The 20,562-nt window shown below is 42.5% G+C and overlaps 1 protein-coding gene across 2 annotated transcripts in view; it reads right to left on the reverse strand.

The window, feature by feature from the left end:
* Window positions 1-13,765, reverse strand: part of RNF38 (ring finger protein 38) — a 131,049-nt gene extending 117,284 nt beyond the window's left edge. The window contains exon 1 of one of the 2 annotated variants that reach the window (XM_047066333.1): window positions 13,435-13,765. In XM_047066333.1, the coding sequence (XP_046922289.1) occupies window positions 13,435-13,684 (250 nt within the window). In that variant the 5' untranslated portion in view covers window positions 13,685-13,765. The remainder of the gene's footprint in view (window positions 1-13,434) is intronic. The other variant, XM_047066338.1, reaches the window with a different exon arrangement.
* Window positions 13,766-20,562: the final 6,797 nt, after the last annotated feature.

Below are 20,562 nucleotides of genomic sequence, written 5' to 3' on the forward strand. Positions count from 1 at the left end.
CCTGCTTGGGATTCTCTCTCTCTCCGCCCCTCCCCACACATGTGCTCCTCTCAAAATAAATAAGCTTATAAAATTTTTTAAAAAGAGGTAGATTATACTGATGTAAAAAATGGTCACAATGTAGTATGATGTGAGAAAAACTCATACAATTGGAAGTACAATAGGATTCCTTTTGTGTTAAATATGTACATTTATTTTAGGGCCATGTTATGTATAGAAATGTCTGGAAGTTACACATACCAAAATAGTACTGTCACTACCTCTGAGATGGGATTATAGTAGAGAGAAGAACAAGACTAGAGGGTCCATCAGTCAGGGTCCCAACAGTAAAGGGATGACAAACTCAGAATAATCTGAAAGGGGTCTATCTGTAAAAGGAATAATTACTAAATTAGTTGAGGCCTACAGAAATCACAGGGGATAGAACAGGAACCAGAACTAGCAATAACTGAACAATTATTGCTCTGGTCCCCAAAAAAGACAAGAGACAGAGTTTCCCAGAACCCAGGTAATAAAATGCAGGCTACCATGAGAGGAGAATAAATATTCTGACTTCATCCTCCTTCCCTTCAATTTCTTCTTAAGGCTAAACCGTTACAGTAAGAAGCCAGAGGATCTGGGAGCTCTTTCCTTAGGGCAGAGAGCCAGGTGGAACAGGGTGGAGGACGGATCTAGAGAAGTAAACGGGAGGCAATCTAGCCCAGTTTTCGTATGCCTTTTTATAAAATTAATTACATAAATAGAAGTACAATCTCTTCAGTAAAAATTAAAACCTTACAAAAGAAAGCTAAAACCCCACCCTCCATAATCCTGGATCCTTCTCCAGAAAGAATAATCTTTATTACCACCAGTATGGTGTGAGTCTGTTGTTGATGTTTTCTAGACACAGACATATACTCACCATACAATAAAACACACAAAATTGTTTAATGACGTGTTATTTGCCTAACCTAAACAGTAATTTTTTTAAGTTTTCATTTAGATTCCAGTTAGTTAACTTGCAACATAATATTAGTTTCAGGTGTACAATACAATGATTCAACACTTCCATAGAACACCTGGTGGTCATCACAAGCGCACTCCTTAATTCCCATCACCTATTTAACCATGAACAGTATTAATTATGACTTTCAGCAACCTTTCCTTCACCATTTTCAGTTACAAAATAATGCTCAAGAAGCCAAGACAGATGGTTTGATTCTCCTCTATAGTCTTTATATTCTACCTCAGTGGATCTCAAAATACACACACACACACACACACCCCACAATACCATCACCTAGAAATTTTGTGTGTGTGTGCAAAATATTAGGCCCTACCCCCTGGTAAAGTGATTCAAAAGCTTGGAAGGTGGTATCACCTAGTACTCTTCCTTTTAACCAGCCCTGCAGATGACTATTACACAGTTTGAGAGCCACTACTCCACTCCTTGGCTACTCAAACCACTTCACTATCATCAGTAACCTTGCTAGAAATCTTCATTTTCATAAGATTCCCAGGTGATGCATAAATCAAGTGTGAGAGGTGTTGGCCTACCTCAGAGCCATAAACCCAATCCTCATCCATATTACTCACACCCATCCACACACAGAGCATCTGTGAATGGTTTCTGGGGATAGAAGAAGGGAGACCAGCAGAAAGAGCACAGGTTTTCAATCTCTGAATTTGAACCTATCACTCCTGTGGGAAAAACATTAGCACTGCATGCCCTAGTTAGGCAGAGCATGTTAGCACTGTCATCTTTTATGCATGACAGATAGCATATAACTACCATTTAACCACACTGGAAATTTAATGCTCTTTTAAGTGTCAATGTTATATCCTAAATTCTCATTTTTCTTTTAAAATAAGTGAATTTCACTTTTAACCCTAGGCAAAATAAAATTATGTAAGACATGCTAACCTTTGTATGGCTAAGATTGTAATGAGAATCTATCATTTTAAGACAAACCACAGTGATATACCTTTTCTGTTCTAACAAGGATACCTTTACCAACATCCATTAGTCTACTTATCCTCCACTGCCTCGGCTCAGGCTCCACCTCCAGACAGCTTGGGCTGGAGAGGAGGGGGTGGATATGTTCCCAGAATTCCACCTTTAACTTCCTGCTGTCTCTCAAAGGCTCAGAAATTTTCTTTCAAAAACTGCACCCTAAGACCCCTGCCTCGGCCTCTCCTTTGGCCCTTCTCTCATCTTCCGCCATTGGGTCTAAGGTCGGTCCTGAGTCAACTGCAAACATGTTGACTTAATCAGGAAATCTGCGAGGGCACTACATACACATTTGCGCTTGAGAAACACTCACTGCTCAACCCAGCCTGACTCAGACTAATACAACAATCTGCTTTTTTTTTTCTTTTTTAAAAAAGGCACTTCCAGTTTCACTTCTAGTTCCTACCAGGTTAATGCCCCGCCCTCCTACAACACAGCCCCCCTCTCTAAGCTTTTCTGACCCAGGAAGTAGCACAGACAATTCTGTGGAGCTCATACCCAATTTGACTTGCCTCTCCCTTCTTTTTTTTTTTTTTTTTTTTGCCTCTCCCTTCTTAAAAGCAATCTTGGAATCAGTATTTCTAAAGCCCCTTTGCAATTTGGTAATTTTTCTTCCACAGAAACAAAGTTTGAATCAAACCTTAAAATAAATTTAGGCAGTTTTAATTACACAGCACCAGGAAAAATAAATAATATCCTATCAAACAACTATACTTCAAAAGGAAACATGTACATCTCCAATGTTCTAAAGAAAGATTTTGCTATGGCAAAACTATATTTCTACTATTTCCAACTATTTATGTTAAATTAAAATCACTTACGTCAATTGAGACAGAGTTCATTTTTTTTTGAAGATTTTGTTCTACCAAAAATTAGACTCAAAGTATATACAGTATTATCTAAACATTCTAGAATCAAATTCTGACTCTTGTTTTGACCTTAACATACAATTTAATAACGTCATGAGTTGCACACAAATTCATTTTAAGAAGGCAGATCTTTTACTTGTTGCCTTTGTTGGTTTTTTGGTTTTGTTTTTTGTTTTTTTAGCACACAATGGTAGCTTTTATTTAAAGTTCAAAAATATCATAGAATAGTAATAATTTGTTTTCAACAATATATGTACAATTTTTAAATAGAAACATTGGATAATTAGATCACAAAAGTTCATGACTCATTCTTGACATACAGCAAAGGCAGTCAACAATGATTTCCATTAGAGCCCCCAAACATAACTCTAGAGTTGTTCTGAAGGTAAGATTCTTAAACTCCAAAAAGTAAATAGGTGGAAATGCCTCAATTATCTGAATTAATCAGTCTTTGCCCTGGCTGAATAGAAAGAATATCTTCCTCCGATGAACTAATTCCATATCACTTAGGAAGCTGAAAAGCAAACAATTCATTTTTCCTTTCTAGGTATCCGTAAGCAAAGTAGGAGAAAAAGATTGTTGGCAGTGCTCCACTCAAAAACAGGCCACGTTCCAAAAGTCTGTAAGTACTGTACCTGGTTTTGACCTTAGAATCTCATTTTCTCACAGCACATCTTCTAAAAGGATGGCTCACCAATGCCTATTAAGCCTACAATATAGATGAAATATTAGAAACACCATCCATAACTGTTTATGAGAAAATTTACTCAATCTCAGATTCCAACTTAGCAGTTTTGAAGTAGCTCACTTGGTAACCACAATGCTGTATTATTTTCCTCAAATAATCCACTGTCTCAGACAGCATCAACCCCACACCAGGCTCTGCAACTAACACCTGAAATGTTCATATTCTATGCTACTGGATTAAGAGATATGCTTATGCTTTAGCTTGTGACAAACCAATTTATTATGGAAATTAAGTAGGCTAAAAAGAAAAGGCTAAAATGAAGTCTAACATCCATTCTTGGATGGATGATATTTGGGGGAAGGGTACCCATATCCACAAAAAAGATGAAATTCAGAAGTTCCTCTGAGTAGGGTCAAATTTTTCCGATAATTTTTTTTTATCTGCGTAAGTGCCCAAACAAGCCCTCAGTTAAGACCCTAGTGTTCAGGATTACAGAATATGAGACATTTTCTAAGAAGTAATTTAAATATGCCTGTTCTAATGTAAATCCACCCACCCCAGTGCAGGTACTCCTACTCTTTATGTAAAAAAGTAATGAATGACTTTTAAATATCAATTAAATAATCTTAATGCAGTAATTCAGAACTTTAAGAAAAGAGATTTCTCAGGAGCAAAGGTAAAACTAAAGACTGCAAATTCCTTTCAGTGGTTAAAGCAGTGATCACCTTTGCTTACATTCAACCTTTTGTTACCAAAACTAACTCCTAAGTCTGCTGGAAAAAAAAAAAAAGAGAGAGAGAGAGAGAGAGAGAAAGAGAGATGTAGTAAAGCATTATGGCTAAAAATATAGACTCTGGAACTAGACAGCTTCAGTTCATATCCCAGATAACACTCTTAATAGCTGCATCCTCTCTAGCAAGTTATTTAACCTCTCTCTGTTCCAGTTTCTTCATCTGCACATTAAGGATAATAATAGCATCAACCTTAGAGGTCTATAGTGCAAATTAAATGAATTAATCCACGTAAAGCACTTGGAACAGAGCTTTGCACACAATAAGTGACAATTACCATCTAGACGTTTAAAAAGTGGGCTTTGGAAAATCTAAAAGCCCTTAAAGCTAAAAAATCAAAGAAAAAAAGATGAAAAAGTGATGGACATATAGACAACAGGGTATCCTATTTCCTTGGAGAATAATATTCATGAGGAAGAATAGAGATTGAAATAATGAAGACCTAATTATGCTGGTCTTGAATACCAGACCAAAATAATTTTTTTTTTATTTTTTAACGTTTATTCATTTTTGAGAGACAGAAAGAGACAGAACATGAGCGGGGAAGGGGCAGAGAGAGAGGGAGACACAGAATCCAAAGTCGACTCCAGGCTCTGAGCTGTCAGCACAGAGCCCGACGCGGAGCTCAAACTCACAACTGCGAGATCATGACCTAAGCCGAAGTCGGACGCTCAACCGACTGAGCCACCCAGGAGCCCCTAAAATTTTTTTTAATGTCTATTTATTTTGATCGAGAAAAAGAGAGAGAGAGAGAGAGAAAGAATTCCAAGTAGTCTCCACACTATCAGCACAGAGCCTGATGTAGGGTTCAATCTCAAAAACTGTGTGGGATCATGACATGAACCAAAATCAAGAGTTGGATGCTTAACCGACTGAGCCACCCAGGTGTCCTGAAAAAATATTTCTTTTACTTAGAAAATAACCACTCAAATTTTTTATCTGGTTAGGTCTGTGCTTTAGCAACATTAATTATCATGGTTATATATCACCACTATTAATGAAATTTTGATGTTCTCTGCCCTCTTATTAACAATTTGCAGACCCAAAAATGCATTTGTTCTGCTACCATACTGTCAGAATCTATCAGTGAACTGTTGCATATCTGAATTTCACCCGAAATCCTCACTGTGCCTGGTACAAAGTAGGCATTCAATAAATGTTTTATCACTTAGTGGCCACCAGAGAGCAGTAAAGTAAGAGTCAAAGGTTAATCTCCAAAGGAAATGTATATTATAAATGACACGAAGTAGACAAATAACAGTTTACAATTAAGCTAAAATAAAGTCACTGATAAGCACTATATTTGCCTAAAACATTGGCGAGGTTGGCTGGGGGCAGGGGGCGGGAATCAACCTTACTTCTCATTAAAAGCAGATAAAATGGAGCCTTGTGTACTTTTAAATCTCATAACCTTTAGCTGTCAAATTGGTAGTCCTTTCTAAGGATTATATGGGCAATATCTTTGTAACAGACTACCCCGTAGTCTTATAGGATTAAGGTAGATTTCTTCAAGATATCTGCATTCCCACGTTCCTTGCAGCATTATTCAAAACAGCTAAGATAGGGACCTATGTGTCTGATGATTGGATGAAGGAAGATGTGGTATATATGTACAACGGAATATTATTCAGCCATTAGAAAGAAGGAAATCCTGCCATTTGCAACATCCAACAAATGGATGAACGTGGAGGACATAATGTTAAGTGAAACAAGCCAAACAGAGAAAGACAAATACATACAATCTCACATGTGGGCTCTAAAATAATTAATAAATAAATAAATAAATAAATAAATAAATAAATAAAATTGTTTTTAATTTAAAAAGGCAAACTCATAGAAACAGAGTAGAATATGGTTACCCGAGTCTGGAAATTAGGGAAAATGGGGAGATGTTGGTCAAAGGGCACAAGCCTTCAATTATAAGATAAGTTCTGAAAGTCTATGTATATCATGGTGACTACAGTTAATAATACTGTATTGTATACTTGAAATTTGCTAAGAGAATAGATCTGAAACATTCTCTCTCACACACACAGATAACTATGTGAGGTGATGGATGTATTAATAAACCTGATTGTGACTATCATTTCAAAATGTATTCATATGTCAAATCATCACATTGCACACTTTTGTCAGGGGCCATGCTTTTAGAGGAAGGGCCAGCTGACAGTAGCTAAAGGTTTCCATATATAGTACACGTGATCACCCTGATTGCTTCACTCACCACAGAAGTCAGTGCTAAGCTTAACAACAAAAAGGGTCTTTTCCCTTCACCTTGCATAAAGGACAACTGGAATCCACTATCCTAAAGTCTACTGACCTCTGCAATTGTTTGGTGCACTTCGTTTTAAAGAAGCCATGTGCCTTTTTTTTTAAATTTTTTTTTAAATGTTTATTTATTATTGAGAGACAGACACAGAGCATGAGCAGGGGAGGGGCCGCGAGATGGAGACACAGAATCTGAAGCAGGCTCCAGGCTCCGAGCTGTCAGCACAGAGCCTGATGCAGGGCTTGAACTCACAGACCGTGAGTTCATGACCTGAGCCGAAGTCGGACACTCAACTGACTGAGCCACCCAGGCGCCCCTGGTGCACTTCATTTTAAAAACACAAAAAAGTTTGTTTGAGACACTAGTCAGAGTAATATATGAATAGTTAACATACTAAGAAGAAAGTTTTCATTAAAAGATTGCCAACACAGCTTGGAAGCACACGACATAGATGGTTGATATAAAAGTTTATTAAGCACATATCCCCACACTGATTTTTTTTTTTCTCATGGTGGTAGGGGGAAATTACCTTCCCAAAAACGTCAGTCAGAGCTTACTTTTAGAAACAAGCAAAAAAAGTAATAAGTTATGTATTTGGCTTTCTTGGGCAATCAATCATTCTGGCAACAGAAACATAGAGCAAAGTAGACTGGGATTTCTACATACCTTCTTCTAAAGTAGTTTTCGGTTACAATTTTAGACTTAAAAAAAAAAAAAAAAGACCTAAAAAAAAAGTTCCGGCTGTCTTATGCTTTTTAAAGCTTCAAGTATCTCGCAAGTATTAGAATGTAAAAATCTGAAATGCATTCACTTAAATACATTCCCATCAGCATTACCAACAACGCTCCATTATCCATTTTGGTACTGACTCCAGATGATTTTTAATCCCGGCTGACTTCTCCCTACCAACAAGAACTTGGATACCATCTTTACCCTGCCTGCCCCCATTACTTGGTTGTGCTTGGGGAATTATAATTACAGTGATCCCGCCTTTAGAACATCCTCAGAGCACAAAGCCTCTTTGTATGATTGGGGGTGAGGGGGGCGACTTCCAGGCTCCACAGCAAAGGGTGGGTGGTGTCAACACAGGCAACAGAGAAGGAAGAGGAACTGGAGCCACTATGATGGCCCTCGGGTCTGGCTCAATATTGTTGGAGGGGTTTTACTTGAAGGTGCCCGGCCGAATGGTTCTGTAAAGCCTCTGTGCCCCTCACATGGGGAGAGGAGGGGCAGGGCTGACCTGACAGATGGGTAGATCACCACCAAACCCAGAAGACCAGGGAGCAGAAGGAAGCGTGACAAAAGAAAGAAAGAACTAGGTGAAGCCCACAGCCTTTGTGCTGTTCTCAGTACCTCAGGTAATGAAGTCTCTGACAATGAAGGCTATCACCCCAAGGTTATCTATACCCCAAAGTATAGGTAGTGGTATTATGACACCCAGTAGGTACTCAAATATGTATTGAGGCACAGATAGGAAGACAAATTCATTAAAACAATTTTTAAATAAGATAGCCTAAAAGCCAAATGAAAAATACTTTTGTTAATTATGAGACTCCCAACTCCTATTTACAAAGCAGTTGCAAAACAGATATACTTGTTTTTACTTTCAGCCTACCCTACTACCTCAGTCTAGTCTTCAAAACTACTCACTTTCCAGTTCCATGACGGTAAAACAGATTTCAACCAAAGATCAGTAAGCACCATCTTCAGACACTGAAATCAAAGGTGCTGAAGCAGAATGGATACAGACAGGTACCTTTCAACTCAAGGAACATCCCAAAAGTACTATGAAATGTACTGCTATTTAATTGCTTGCTACTGTCTTCCAAGCATGTATTTCTTCCTCTTACCACTTCTTCCCTCTGCTTTTTCTTTCAACAGGGTCAAATTATTATACATATCAAAACTCACAATCTCGCCCTTATTTCTACACATACTTTAACACAAAAAAGCAGACAATACAGTGATAGCTTTCCATATCACGATTGGAGGAACTACTGATAAACCCCAGTATAATCCGATCATTCTCCTCCTCTACCTGCCCTACGTCACTCCAGTTAAGTGTTCTAAGCAGTCCCTAAAATAGTACCAATATCCATTTAAACAGAACTGGAAAAAATTCAAACTGCTTTGGGTAAGGCCTAAAGGTGAGAACTGTTTGTTTTTCTCGTGTGAGCCTAAGACTATTTTTGTTAAACATTTTTAGCTTTAAGTATATTTTCTTCAAAAAACCTCCTCCAAAACAGCAGCAAAAGCACAATGGAACTCTGTAACCATCACCCTCAATCATGTTTAAAAATAATAATAAAGACAAGAGAAACCACTTCAAATGTACCTCTCCCTTGAGCCCACAGAACAGCACTCTTCCATGACAACTGTTCTGAAAAACACACTGCCATTATTTGCAAAAGCAGTAGGAAGTCCAGTCTTGCCCTTGGTTGAGCACTACCCCCTCCCCTCTCTCCAAGAAAAAATAAAACAGCAGGAAGCATAAACAACCACTTAATGGAAAATACAAATGGGTAAATATTTTCAAAATTGGCTAAAAAGCCTCAGGTCTTCAGAAATTCAGGAATACTAGCGTAGGGAGAAATAGGAAGAGAAAAATACCATCGTATTTCCCCCTCAAAGTGAGCACTGCAAGAATGCAAGAGCAAATGGGGTGGGGTGCATAGCTACTTTCTCTTCTTCAAGTACCAGATGCTGTTGTCTTTTTAATATTTCTCTCTCATTCCGTCTTTTCATAAATAATGGTATTTTCAAAAAGGGGCATATTTCTCTAGCTCCATAACAAATTTTTACAATTTTAAGCTGAAAGCCTGGTACAACTGAGCATGGTGATGAAAAGCCAGGGACGGGTCCCTTCCCTTAAAAAGTTCACGTGGGGAAAACGCTTGGAACTCAAGGCCCAAAACTGACATGCCCTCTTCACAGGGTCCACAACTATAGACAGCACAGTTATACACAGACCAACAAAGCTGCAAGGCAGCTACTTCACGAAGCACCTTGGTGAGAATCTGAAAAGGGTGCCCCCTCTTCTGAGAGGACACACGTCCACGCGAATTGCTCATTTTGAGAAGTGGAGCACAAATGAATTTGCACTCCCACTTGTCACCCAAAACAGGTGACTTCGGATTGGGCACAATCTATACAACTCACACAGCAGCCCTGCAAAAATATGGGGTCCCCAAAACCTGGGGACACACTGCCCTTTCAAGGTAGGTTTCCAGAAAGAAGAACCTTACCAAAGACAAACAAGCATTTTACACATTTCATTACCAGAAATCCTCATATTTGTTAATATAAATTAATTCCTAAACATATTAGGACTAGAGCAAAAAGGGTCTGGCAGAGAAGTAAAACTAGCAAATTTGGGAGAAAGGAAACTTCCATCTTGAGGTGATAATCAGTTGTTATTTAAGACCCTAATCTTTGACTATAGGTTCAAATAGCTGAAATTCAAATGCATGTCATAAGCTAAGGCACTAAAAGAATCTCTACCATCTGTAGAGAAAGGTTGGATCACATACATTTACTATTGGGGATTTCCTTTCTCCAAATCTGCTGGTTTTCCTTCTCTGTTAGTGCACCCCCCCCCCTTTGTTTTTGTTTTTTGTTTGTTTGGGGTTTTTTTGCTACTATCTTAACTATAAAACCCCATATAGTGAGCGACACAAGTGGTTAAAGTTTGTAAAACCTGATAAATAGCCCTGGTGGATAATGGGCCCCTTAGCTACCTGCATGAAAATAAGAGGAAGAGATGACCAGATTATGAATGCCTTCACATTCAACAGCTTCCAACCCCATCACTCTTTTATGCCCTATAAAAGAGCTAAGTATCACATGGGTCCAAATTAGTCCCAGTTAGGCAGGAGAGGCAAGAGAAGGCAGCCTAGGGCAAAGCTAAAATGGAGTACAGCCCAGAGTCAGGAGCCTAAGGCAGTGGTTCTCAAATTTTAGTGGTCATCAGAATCTACTGGGGAACTTTGTCAGAATCAGATGTCTGGATCCCTCCCTGCAACAGATAAGTTAGAACGTCCTGGAGCACTTATATTTTGACAAAGCTCAAACTGCTGACCTAGGTCCACCAGAAAGTTTAGAAACACTGGGAAATCCTCCATGCCTATCAGCAGTTCCAAAATAAAAGTCACCCATCGCAATACCAGGCTTTGCAGGTCAGAAAGGGGTGAGAAAAGGATCACCAGCCTGCAAGTCTAACAGGCTGTGCTGGACTGGAGTCTGTGGCAGAAGTTTCATTTTTATGGGACAAAAATCCTGCACTCGATAAATAAGAAAATGTTCTGCATGTGAGAAATATTTCAAACATCTGAAAAATATTTAAAATAATATATTGAATATCTCTGACCCAACACCCAAAATAAGCAAATCCTAATTTGCAATTATCTGATTCAGGTTTCTTGGTAATAGAATATTAGATATAATTAAAGCCCTTGGTGTACCCCTGTCCAATCCCATTCTTCATCTTTTCTTCCCAGAGATAATTTCTACTCTGAATTTGGTGTTAGTTGTTACCATGCATGTTTTTACACTTTTACGACATAGGTACATAGCCCCCAAACCATATTATTTTGCATGTTTTCAGATTTTATACAAGTGCAAACATTTTGTAAGAAATCTGTAACTTGTTCCCCCACCCCATATTATGTTTGTGAGATTCATTCATTTTAAAGCATGAGGCTGTGGTTTATTTTTCACAGTGCTGTAAGACTCAATTGTGTGGGACTATCTAACAATTTATGCATTCCCCTTGTTGGTGGACATTTGAGCTGCAATGAGCATGCTTATACTTTTTCTTACTTATTTTCTTGGACGACCGTATTACTTCTTAGACGCAGAAATAGACATTTTGGGTAAATAGGTATGTTAGCCCTCCAAAAAGACATCGCTACACTACTGACCAAGGTAGTTGTATCCATTTACATTCCCACTAGCAGTAAATAAAAGTTGATTTCCCCACAACCTCACTAACACTTGATTACCACAGCATTTAATTTTTGCCACTCTGATGGGTGTGAAACAGCACCTCCTTATTGTTTCAATTTGCATTTCACTAATTAAAATCTTTGACCAGTAAATGTTCATGCTTTTATACATATTTGTCAAATATATGTCCCAATTTTTTAAGAAAAATTTATCTTGTCTAAATCAGGGCAGTTCTTCCAGAGCACGTCCCCATCCCCCAAACACCCACCACAGCTGGAAAGCTGAAGTGCAGGAGGGCAGCAAGAAATCGGCAGACTTAAACAAGGAATCATTTCGGACAAAGGGCCCTAATTAATGCATTTGCTAATTAGTCTTCCCCTTCCCTCTTTTGTCAAGCCTTACTTCCAAGACAATACTATGGGCCGGCAGCCTCAGACCAGGAAAGAGAATGCGGGTGGGGAGTGCAAAAGCCAAAACATTTATATAAAAGTACTACAAATGTCTTTACTGGAAGAAAATGAAGTGATTGCAGACCAGTACCTATTACTCAACCTTGTAAGATACCATCCACCTCTAACAGACTCCTTTCAAACCCCTGGCTCCCTCTTTGAAACATCCCAAGTTTTCTCTAGACTAGACACGGCCCCCCTCCCCTCAGCAACCCTTTTATCTCCCTTCCCCCACAATGACTAAATACCCTCTTCTTTTTCCCCATTCTACAGCTTTCTGAGCTCCACAGGACACTCTCCATTGCCCTCCCTCTCTCCTCTAGAACTCCCAAGTCCTCTCCTTCCCTTTCCAAGATATATCCACTACAGTAAAAACCACCCACCCCAAAGAAAAATGGGAGTCCCTGCAGCACATGGCCCCAACATGCCAGGCTGGAGGGTGACTTGTCCCAATCATCCCTGCTTCCTTCCCCTTCACGCCTCCGATAGCTGTTCTCCAGGGGTCCTCCATGTGTGACAGATCCAGACCACCTGGAAAAAGACTCATTCGGCCTTCTGTAGCAGAAATGCTTTTACTAGGGCCTTATACGCACTTCTGTTTTGGGGCACGAACGAAACTCGTGCCATTTCATGAAAACAAACACCTTATAGGTGTCTCCACAAAAGCGGGAAGGCCTCCCTATTAATCTCAGCTAGATTGGTTTAGTCCGGGCAGTGGTGGGCAATGTGGCCTGACAGAAACCAAACAGTCCCCATGATGAGAAGTTTCCGAAGCTCTGCCCCATTCACTCAAGAAAGCCCTCCCCCAAGAGGCACACCCCTCATCCGAATCTCTCCCCTCTGAGGCTCCCCAAATCGGCTCCCCAGAGTACCCCCCAAGCCCTCAAAGGGGCCCCTGCTCCTTCTCTCCACCGCGCAAGAGATCTTATCCCCGAAGCCTACCTAAAAAGCATTGGGTGGGCGTGCCTAGGACCAGGGCCTAGAGCCCCCTCCTCCGGATCAATGTCTCTCGGGTCCCGGGGGCTAGGAGTTCTTCCTCCTTCCAGCCCTCCGTCCCCGACTCGGGGCCCGCGCCGGCCCAGGGTGGCCCTGGGTCCCAGCCAGGCTACGGCTCTCACCGGCTACGTGACCTTGGGCAAGTCACTTCCCCCAGTAAGCCTTGGTTTCCTCCTCCGCCAAGCGGAGACCTAGAGAGGTCCTGCCCTGCCCACCCTAGGGGAGGGGGCTACCCACCGGGTAGGAAAACGCTTTGTGAGCCGCTCGGCGCGGCGGGGACGCAGAGCTCACAGGGTATCCGGGGCCGGACAAAGCTGACCCCAGACAACGCTCCACCCCCTCCGCGGGGCCGGAAGGCTGGACCACACGCCTTTGGGCCCCCCACCCCCGAAACCAACCCACGCCCCTCCCCGCCCGGCCCGCTCCGGGACCCCGTACCTGCTCCCGGCGCTCGGCCGCAGGCGCCGCCACCCTGGGAGCCTGCCCGGAGAGGCCCGTGGCCCGGAGGGCTGAGGCGGCCGGCAGCGGCTGGCTCGGGCCGGGGCGGCGGCGGCGGGGGGCGCGGGCGGCGCAGGGGCCCTAGCTCGGCGGCGCCCGGCCTGGGAGACGACGACTGAGGCTGGAAGTGCGCGGCGGCCGCAGCTGCTGAGGCGGCGGCGGCGACCGCGGCGGCGGCGCTTCCGCTCATGGCGGGGGCCGCGGAAAGCGGCTCCGACTGCGACTCGACTCCGGCGGGCGGGCGCTGGCTGGGCCCGGGCCGGCGGCAGCAGCAGCGGTGGCGGCGACGGAGGCGGCTCCCGGAGGGGGAGGAGGCGGAGCCGGGAAGCGGCAGCGGCAGCGGCGGCGGTGGCGGCGGCGGCGGCGGAGGGGGGGCGGGGACGCGGAGGGGGCGGAGACGCCGCGCCGCCGCGACCAATGGGCGGCCGGCTCCTCAGCCGCCTCTCCGGGGCCGGGCGGGCGGCGCCGTAGGGCATCCTCTGCTGCGGCGGCTCGCGGAGGCGGGGGAGGCAAAGGGCCGCCCGCGGGAGAGCCCTGCCCCGGGGACTGCCCCGCCCCGGTCCGCCTCCGGGGCACAGACGCTGGCCTCCCGGGCCGGGCCTCGCGCCACCCAGGCCCGGCTGCGCCTGAGGCTCAGCTGCGCGGCTGCCTCGGGCGCCGGTGTTTGAGCCAGTGAGTTTGCCAGGGGCTCGGCCCGGGTTGCTGCGGCTCGCCGGCGCGCCCCCCCGCCGGCCACCCATTCTACGGCGAGTGCAGCCTCGGCCTCCCTCCTCCTCTCCCTCACTGTATATCCAGTCTCCTCTCCCTCCCTCTTTTGGCTGTTTCCTCAAAGTTTTGATTTTCCAGACACTTAGAAGAGAAACTCTCTCCCCTTCTTGGGCTATGTCTCAGTGCTAAATCAGCGGACTCAGAGGGGACAGCAGAAGCAGAAACGAAAGAGATGGAGATGCGCTGCCTTCTCTGAATTTAAAGACCCATCTTGAATTGAACAGAAGCCAGCCTCCCTCTGCCCTGGCCCCTCGCCCCTTTCTCCTACTTTCTCTTCCTCTTTCTTTAAACGGCGTTGTTGTTAAAAAGCTTACAGGAAACCATCTAACCCAGCCGGGCCTAGTCTCAAAAGAGAGGCTGGGAGGTGAGGAAAGGCTTTTGAGCTGTGCTGACAGTGTTCTAAGAGAAGAATTCTGCAGATTCGCGATCCCCTTGGACGCCCTCTTCTCCTTAGATGGGATATTATTGGTCACTGAACCCATTTCCTTTTCATATTTTTCTGACTTTCATATCAAAGACTCAACCACGTGCACTCCGTGCTAGGAGTGCCGTTAAGTACAGCCGTGTGGGTGAGGGTGCAGCTACACTGCCGACTAAATCATTTCCACAAAGTGTTATCCTCAGCCTTTACCCACATGCAGCCACCAACAGGGAGCCGAGTAGAGAGAGAGCAAACTACAAGTTGACAAAGCACAGTGCTACGGTGGTAGGCTAACCCCATGAGAGACAAGTGTGGATGAATCTGTGGCAACTGACGTTTTAAATTCCACCTTGACATTTACTAGGTACATGATCTTTCATCATGCAATGCTAGGCACTGGGGATACAATGATTAAGATACAGTCCCAGGCTTCAGAGTTTACATGTCTAGGGGTACCTGGGTGGCTCAGTCGTTTGAGTGACTTCAGCTCAGCTGATGATACCACGATTCATGAGTTCTAGACCATATCAGGCTTTGCACTGACAGCACCTAGCCTTCTTTGAATTCTCTGCCTCTCTCTCTCTCTCTCGCTCGCTCTCGCTCTCGCTCTCGCTCTCGCTCTCCCTCTCGCTCTCGCTCTCCCTCTCGCTCTCCCTCTCACCCCTCCCCCCACCCCCACCCGCGTGCTCTCTCAAAAATAAATAAACATTAAAAAAAAAGTTTACATGTCTCCTTGGAGGATGGTGAGATAAATTCTTAGAAGTTAAGAGCTTAAGGGTGACTAGAAGTTTACCAGGCGAAACAGGCTGGGGAAAGTGGACTGGGAAGACATTAAAAATATAATTGGGGGGCGCCTGGGGTGGCTCAGTGGGTCAAGCGTCCTACTTCGGCTCAGGTCGTGATCTTGCAGTCTGTGAGTTCGAGCCCCGCATGGGGCTCTGTGCTGACAGCTCAGAGCCTGGAGCCTGCTTTAGATTCTGCGTCTCCCTCTCTCTCTGCACCTCCCCCACTCACACTCTGTCTCACTCTCTTTCTCTCTCAAAAATAAACATTAAAAAATTATATATATAAATATTTATATATATATACACACACACACATAATTGGCCCGGGGCTCCTAGGTGGCTCAGTCAGTTAAGCTTCCCACTTTTGATTTCCACTCAGGTCATGATTTTAGGGTATGTGAGGTAGACCCCTGCATGGATGGGCTCCTCGCTCACATCTTGGAACCTGTTTGCTATTCTCTCTCTTCTCCCTGTCTCTTTCTGCCCTGCCCTGCTCGCACTCACTTGCTCACTCTCAAAATAAATAAACAAACATTAAATATATATATGTATGTATGTATATATATGTATGTATGTGTGTGTATATATATATATATATATATATATATATGTATATAATTGGCTAGGGACGCCTGGGTGGCTCAGTCAATTAAGTGTCCAACTTCGGCTCAGGGCATGATCTCATAGTTTTTGAGTTCGAGCCCTGCATCGGGCTCTATGCTGACAGCTCAGAGCCTGGGGCCTGCTTCGGATTCTGTGTCTCCCTCTCTCTCTACCCCTCCCCTACTTGCGCTCTGTCTCTCTTTCGTTCTCTCAAAAATAAATAAACATTAAAAAAATTAAAACACAAAAAAGAGAATATGATTGGCCAAAGGACCTAGTATTTCCTGAATCCCATCCTTCACTTTCTGGTGGTAGGTACATATTACTAGTTAGGGTTTCAGTCCTAATGCCTACTGTAGAATGCCCATAAACTATGGTATTCTGTCTTTTGATCGGTCTCGGTAGCCTATCAAATTTGAAAGCCCAAATCCCAGTTTCAACTCTTACAACTCAATTTGGTCAAATGCCTTTCCCACCAGCCCTAGAAGATAAGGGACAGGCAAGCAGTTTAATCCAGTAACCAAAGGACCCCACTGAGGCTGCCTTGCTGACCAGGAGGAAGCAAGGGAGAGGGCCAGGTTAGGCCCTGGGCCACCTCGCCTTGCCAGTTAAAGGGTGCAAAAGAAAGAATGGAACACATTCATGTGTGTTGTAACATTTATCTCTGAAAATGTCCATCCTTCAGCAATGATCAGGAAGAGAGAGGAGCATGATGTGTTTAGGGAACCACAAGTTTAGTAAGACTGGGGCACAGCCTGGGTGATAAGAGGGAAGAAGAGACCAGACTGGAGAGCTAGGAGGGTACCAAAAGACCTTGAAGAGTCTTGAGTATCACGTTGAAGCATTTGAACTTAAGTAATGAAAGGGAACTATTAAAAGATTTAGTGGGAGAAGAAAATAATCAGATTGGATTTGGGAAAGACTGGCTGCTGTATAGAAAATAGATTGGAGGGGAACAAGAAGAGAAGCAATAAAACTGGCTAAGAAGCTATTAGGCAAGGGACCAAGCCGACCCAAACTGAGGCAGACATGGTAAGATTACAAGTGTATTAAGGTATTATAATCACCAAGATACAGCTGTCAAGGAAGATGGGAGAGCGTCAAGGATGAGAAAGATATATTTGGCTTGGGCAACAGGATGATAGTAATGCCGTTCTTGAAGATAGGGGCTACCTGGTGAGGAACAGAGAATGATGATCCTGGTTATATCAGTTCATTTCTAGGACCCTCACTTTCCTCATACACATAAGGCAGAAGGGTCGCTGCTAGACGATTACTAATGTCTTTCTGAGATTGGCATCTAGAGATTTGCAAAAGAGAAGCAAGATAACAGAATTGCCCTTTTCATTTTTTGTTTCTATTTTTTTTATTGTGGCAAAACACACATAATAGAATTTTACCATTTTAACCATTTTCAAGTATACAATTCAGTGGCATTAACTACTGTCTTAGCTTGGGCTGCTATAACAAAACATTACAGGCTGGTGGCTTCAACCACAGAACTATATTTTCTCACAGTTCTGGAGGCTACAAGGCCAAGATCAAGATGTCATCATGGTCAGTTTCTGGTAAGAGCTCTCTTGCTGGCTTATAGATGGCTGATTTCTCACTGTGTCCTCTCATGGTGGGGAGAGAGATACAGAGCAAATTCTCTGGTGTCTCTTCTTTTTTTTTTTAAAGCTTTTTATTTATTTTGAGGAGGTGGGGGCGGGGGCAGAGGATCTGAAGCTACCTCTGTGCCGACAGCAGAGAGCCTGATGGGTGGCTCCAACTGAGCCGAAATCGGACGCTTAACTGAGTCACCCAGACGCCCCCCCCCCCGGGGTCTCTTCTTATAAGGGCACTAATTTTAAAGGCCCCATCTCCAAATATTATCACATTGAGGGTTAGGACTTAAACATATGAATTTGAGGGGAACACAATTCAATCTATAGCAACTACATTCACAGTGTTATTCAACCATCACCATTATCCATTGCCAGAACTTTTTCGTCATCCCAAACAGAAACTCGGTACTTATTAATCAATAACCTTCCCATTCTCCTCCTCCCCAGCCCCTGATACCTCTATTCTACTTTCTGTCTCTATGAATTTGCCTTTTCCAGGTACCTCACACAAATGGAATTATATGATATTGGTCCTTTTGTGTCAGCTTATTTCCCTTAGCATACTGTTTTCAAGGTTCAAGTTTCAACCATGTTGTAGCATGTATCAGAATTTCATTCCTTTTTAAAGCTGAGTAATATTCCATTATATATATGTATATATATGTTGATATATATTTCTAAATATATATGTATATTTATGTATATGTATACATGTATATATATGCATATATCTATTTATATATCTATTACCTATATATAATCACATGTTGTTTATCCATTCATTCATCAATGGACATTTATGTTGCTTCCATCTTCTGACTGCTGTGAATAATATTACTATGAACATTGGCATACAAGTATCTGAGTCCCTGCTTTCAGTTCTTTTGAATTCCACCCAGGAGTAGAATTGCTGCATTATATGGTAATTCTATACTTAACTTTTTGAGGAACCCACCAAACTGGTTTCCATTGTGGCTGCACCATTTTACATTCCTACCAGCAATTTCTCCACATCGAATTTCCAATTTTTCCACATCTTCATCAACACTTGTTATTTTCCATATGTATATATATATATACACGTATGTATATATACATGTATATGCATATGTATATATATGTATATATATGCCATCTAATGGATGTAAAGTGGTATCTCATTGTGATTTTGATTCGCATTTTCCATTTCATTTTCACATCCAGCACATATATTACTTGTATTTGTCTTCCAGTATAGTTTGCAAATGTTGTTTCTTGTTTTGTCTTTTGGGTTTTTGTTGTTGTTGCTGTTGTTTTTTGGAGGGGGAGGGAGTAGAGGAGGGGGATTACAAGAAAACACTCAAAGAGTTACATCCAGAAAAATTATAACACAACAATAAACATTTAATAGTATGTAAAACCAAAAGAAGAGCGAGATAGTCTTGGCTACACCACAGAATAACACTCTGCAGCCTTAGCAACTGAAGGACTCCAGATAAGGTAGAACTCAGTGATAGTTGTAACCATGCCCAGCAAAGGCAGAGGAAATAGGAACACCAAATGGAAGGAGCTGGAGCAGGAAATGATGAATTTAACCCGCAATATCACGTGACTATACTCCTTCACCAGCACACACAAACACCTGTGAAACACCTCTGAGGCCTCCCTGAAACACCTAGGGGTGTGTACCTCAGGGTGTGTGTGAGAGCAATAGAACGCATGCTGCTCTTTTTTCTTACTGTTACAACGCTAATAAGCATAAGGTTCTATTTCCTTAGGCTAGATTCCTAAAAGAATTGCTATGTCTGGGCACCTGGGTGGCTCAGTCGGTTAAACCTCCGACTTCAGCTCAAGTCATGATCTTTGTGGGTTCAAGCCCCACATCGGGCTCTGTGCTGACAGCTCAGAGCCTGGGGCCTGCTTCAAGTTTTGTGTCTCCCTCTCTCCCTCTGCCCCTCCTTGCTCATACGTGCTTTCTCTCTCTCTCTCAAAAATAAATAAAAATAAACATTAAAAAAAGCCAGAGTTGCTAGGTCAATGTTTTTAAAGGTTTTACTTTCCGAAAACTATCACAATTTATTTATTTAATCATTTATTTATTTTTACCTAAATATAGGGGATTGACTTGATCCTCTTCCTCACTCGCAAAACTTCTCACATTGACTTTATTTATTATTCTCTTTTATCCGTATTCTCCAATCTCATTCCCCTTTTCCACCATAGGAAATCATTCCAGTATGTTAAGTATATATCTTTTTGTTTGTAGATGTTTATTTAAAATGTGTATTATTGTTTTAGATTCATGTATTTTTTCCTTAAGTAAATAGTACTGTAAGATTTTTTCTTTGTGTTCTTCCTTGCAGTAACATTTTTTTTAAATTTATTTATTTTTAGAGAGAGAGTGCACACGAGCAGGGGAGGGACAGAGAGAAAGTGAGAGGGAGAATCCCAAGCACACTCTGTGCTCAGTGCAGAGCCCAATGCAGAGCTCGATCTCAGGACTGAGAGACTGAGACCTGAGCCACTATAAAGAGTCTGACACTTAACCAACTGAGCCACTCAGGGACCCCTGGAGTAATATGTTTTTAAGATCAAGTCCACTGCTTCTAACTATTGACTAATACTCCACTCACCACATTTTGCTTAAGGACTTCTTCAGTTATGGACACACAAATTGCTTCTCACAACCAAAAACAACACTGAGAACATCTTCATGTGTGGCCCTTATGAGAACGATGAGAGAATTTCTCTGGGTTATATATCCAGTAGCAGAATTGGATATTTTACATTTTTTTTTCTCTTTTATGTCATTTGATTTTCATTTTTTGATCACTGATAAGAATGTGTGTGTGTGGTGTGTGTATTTCTTTAACCACTGTATTCTTCCAGGAATTTTCTGATCACA

Source organism: Lynx rufus, unplaced genomic scaffold (assembly GCF_022079265.1).
Source record: "Lynx rufus isolate CCGP_SWC_20201006 ecotype Redwood Valley unplaced genomic scaffold, mLynRuf1.p SCAF_10, whole genome shotgun sequence".
NCBI lineage: Eukaryota > Metazoa > Chordata > Mammalia > Carnivora > Felidae > Lynx > Lynx rufus.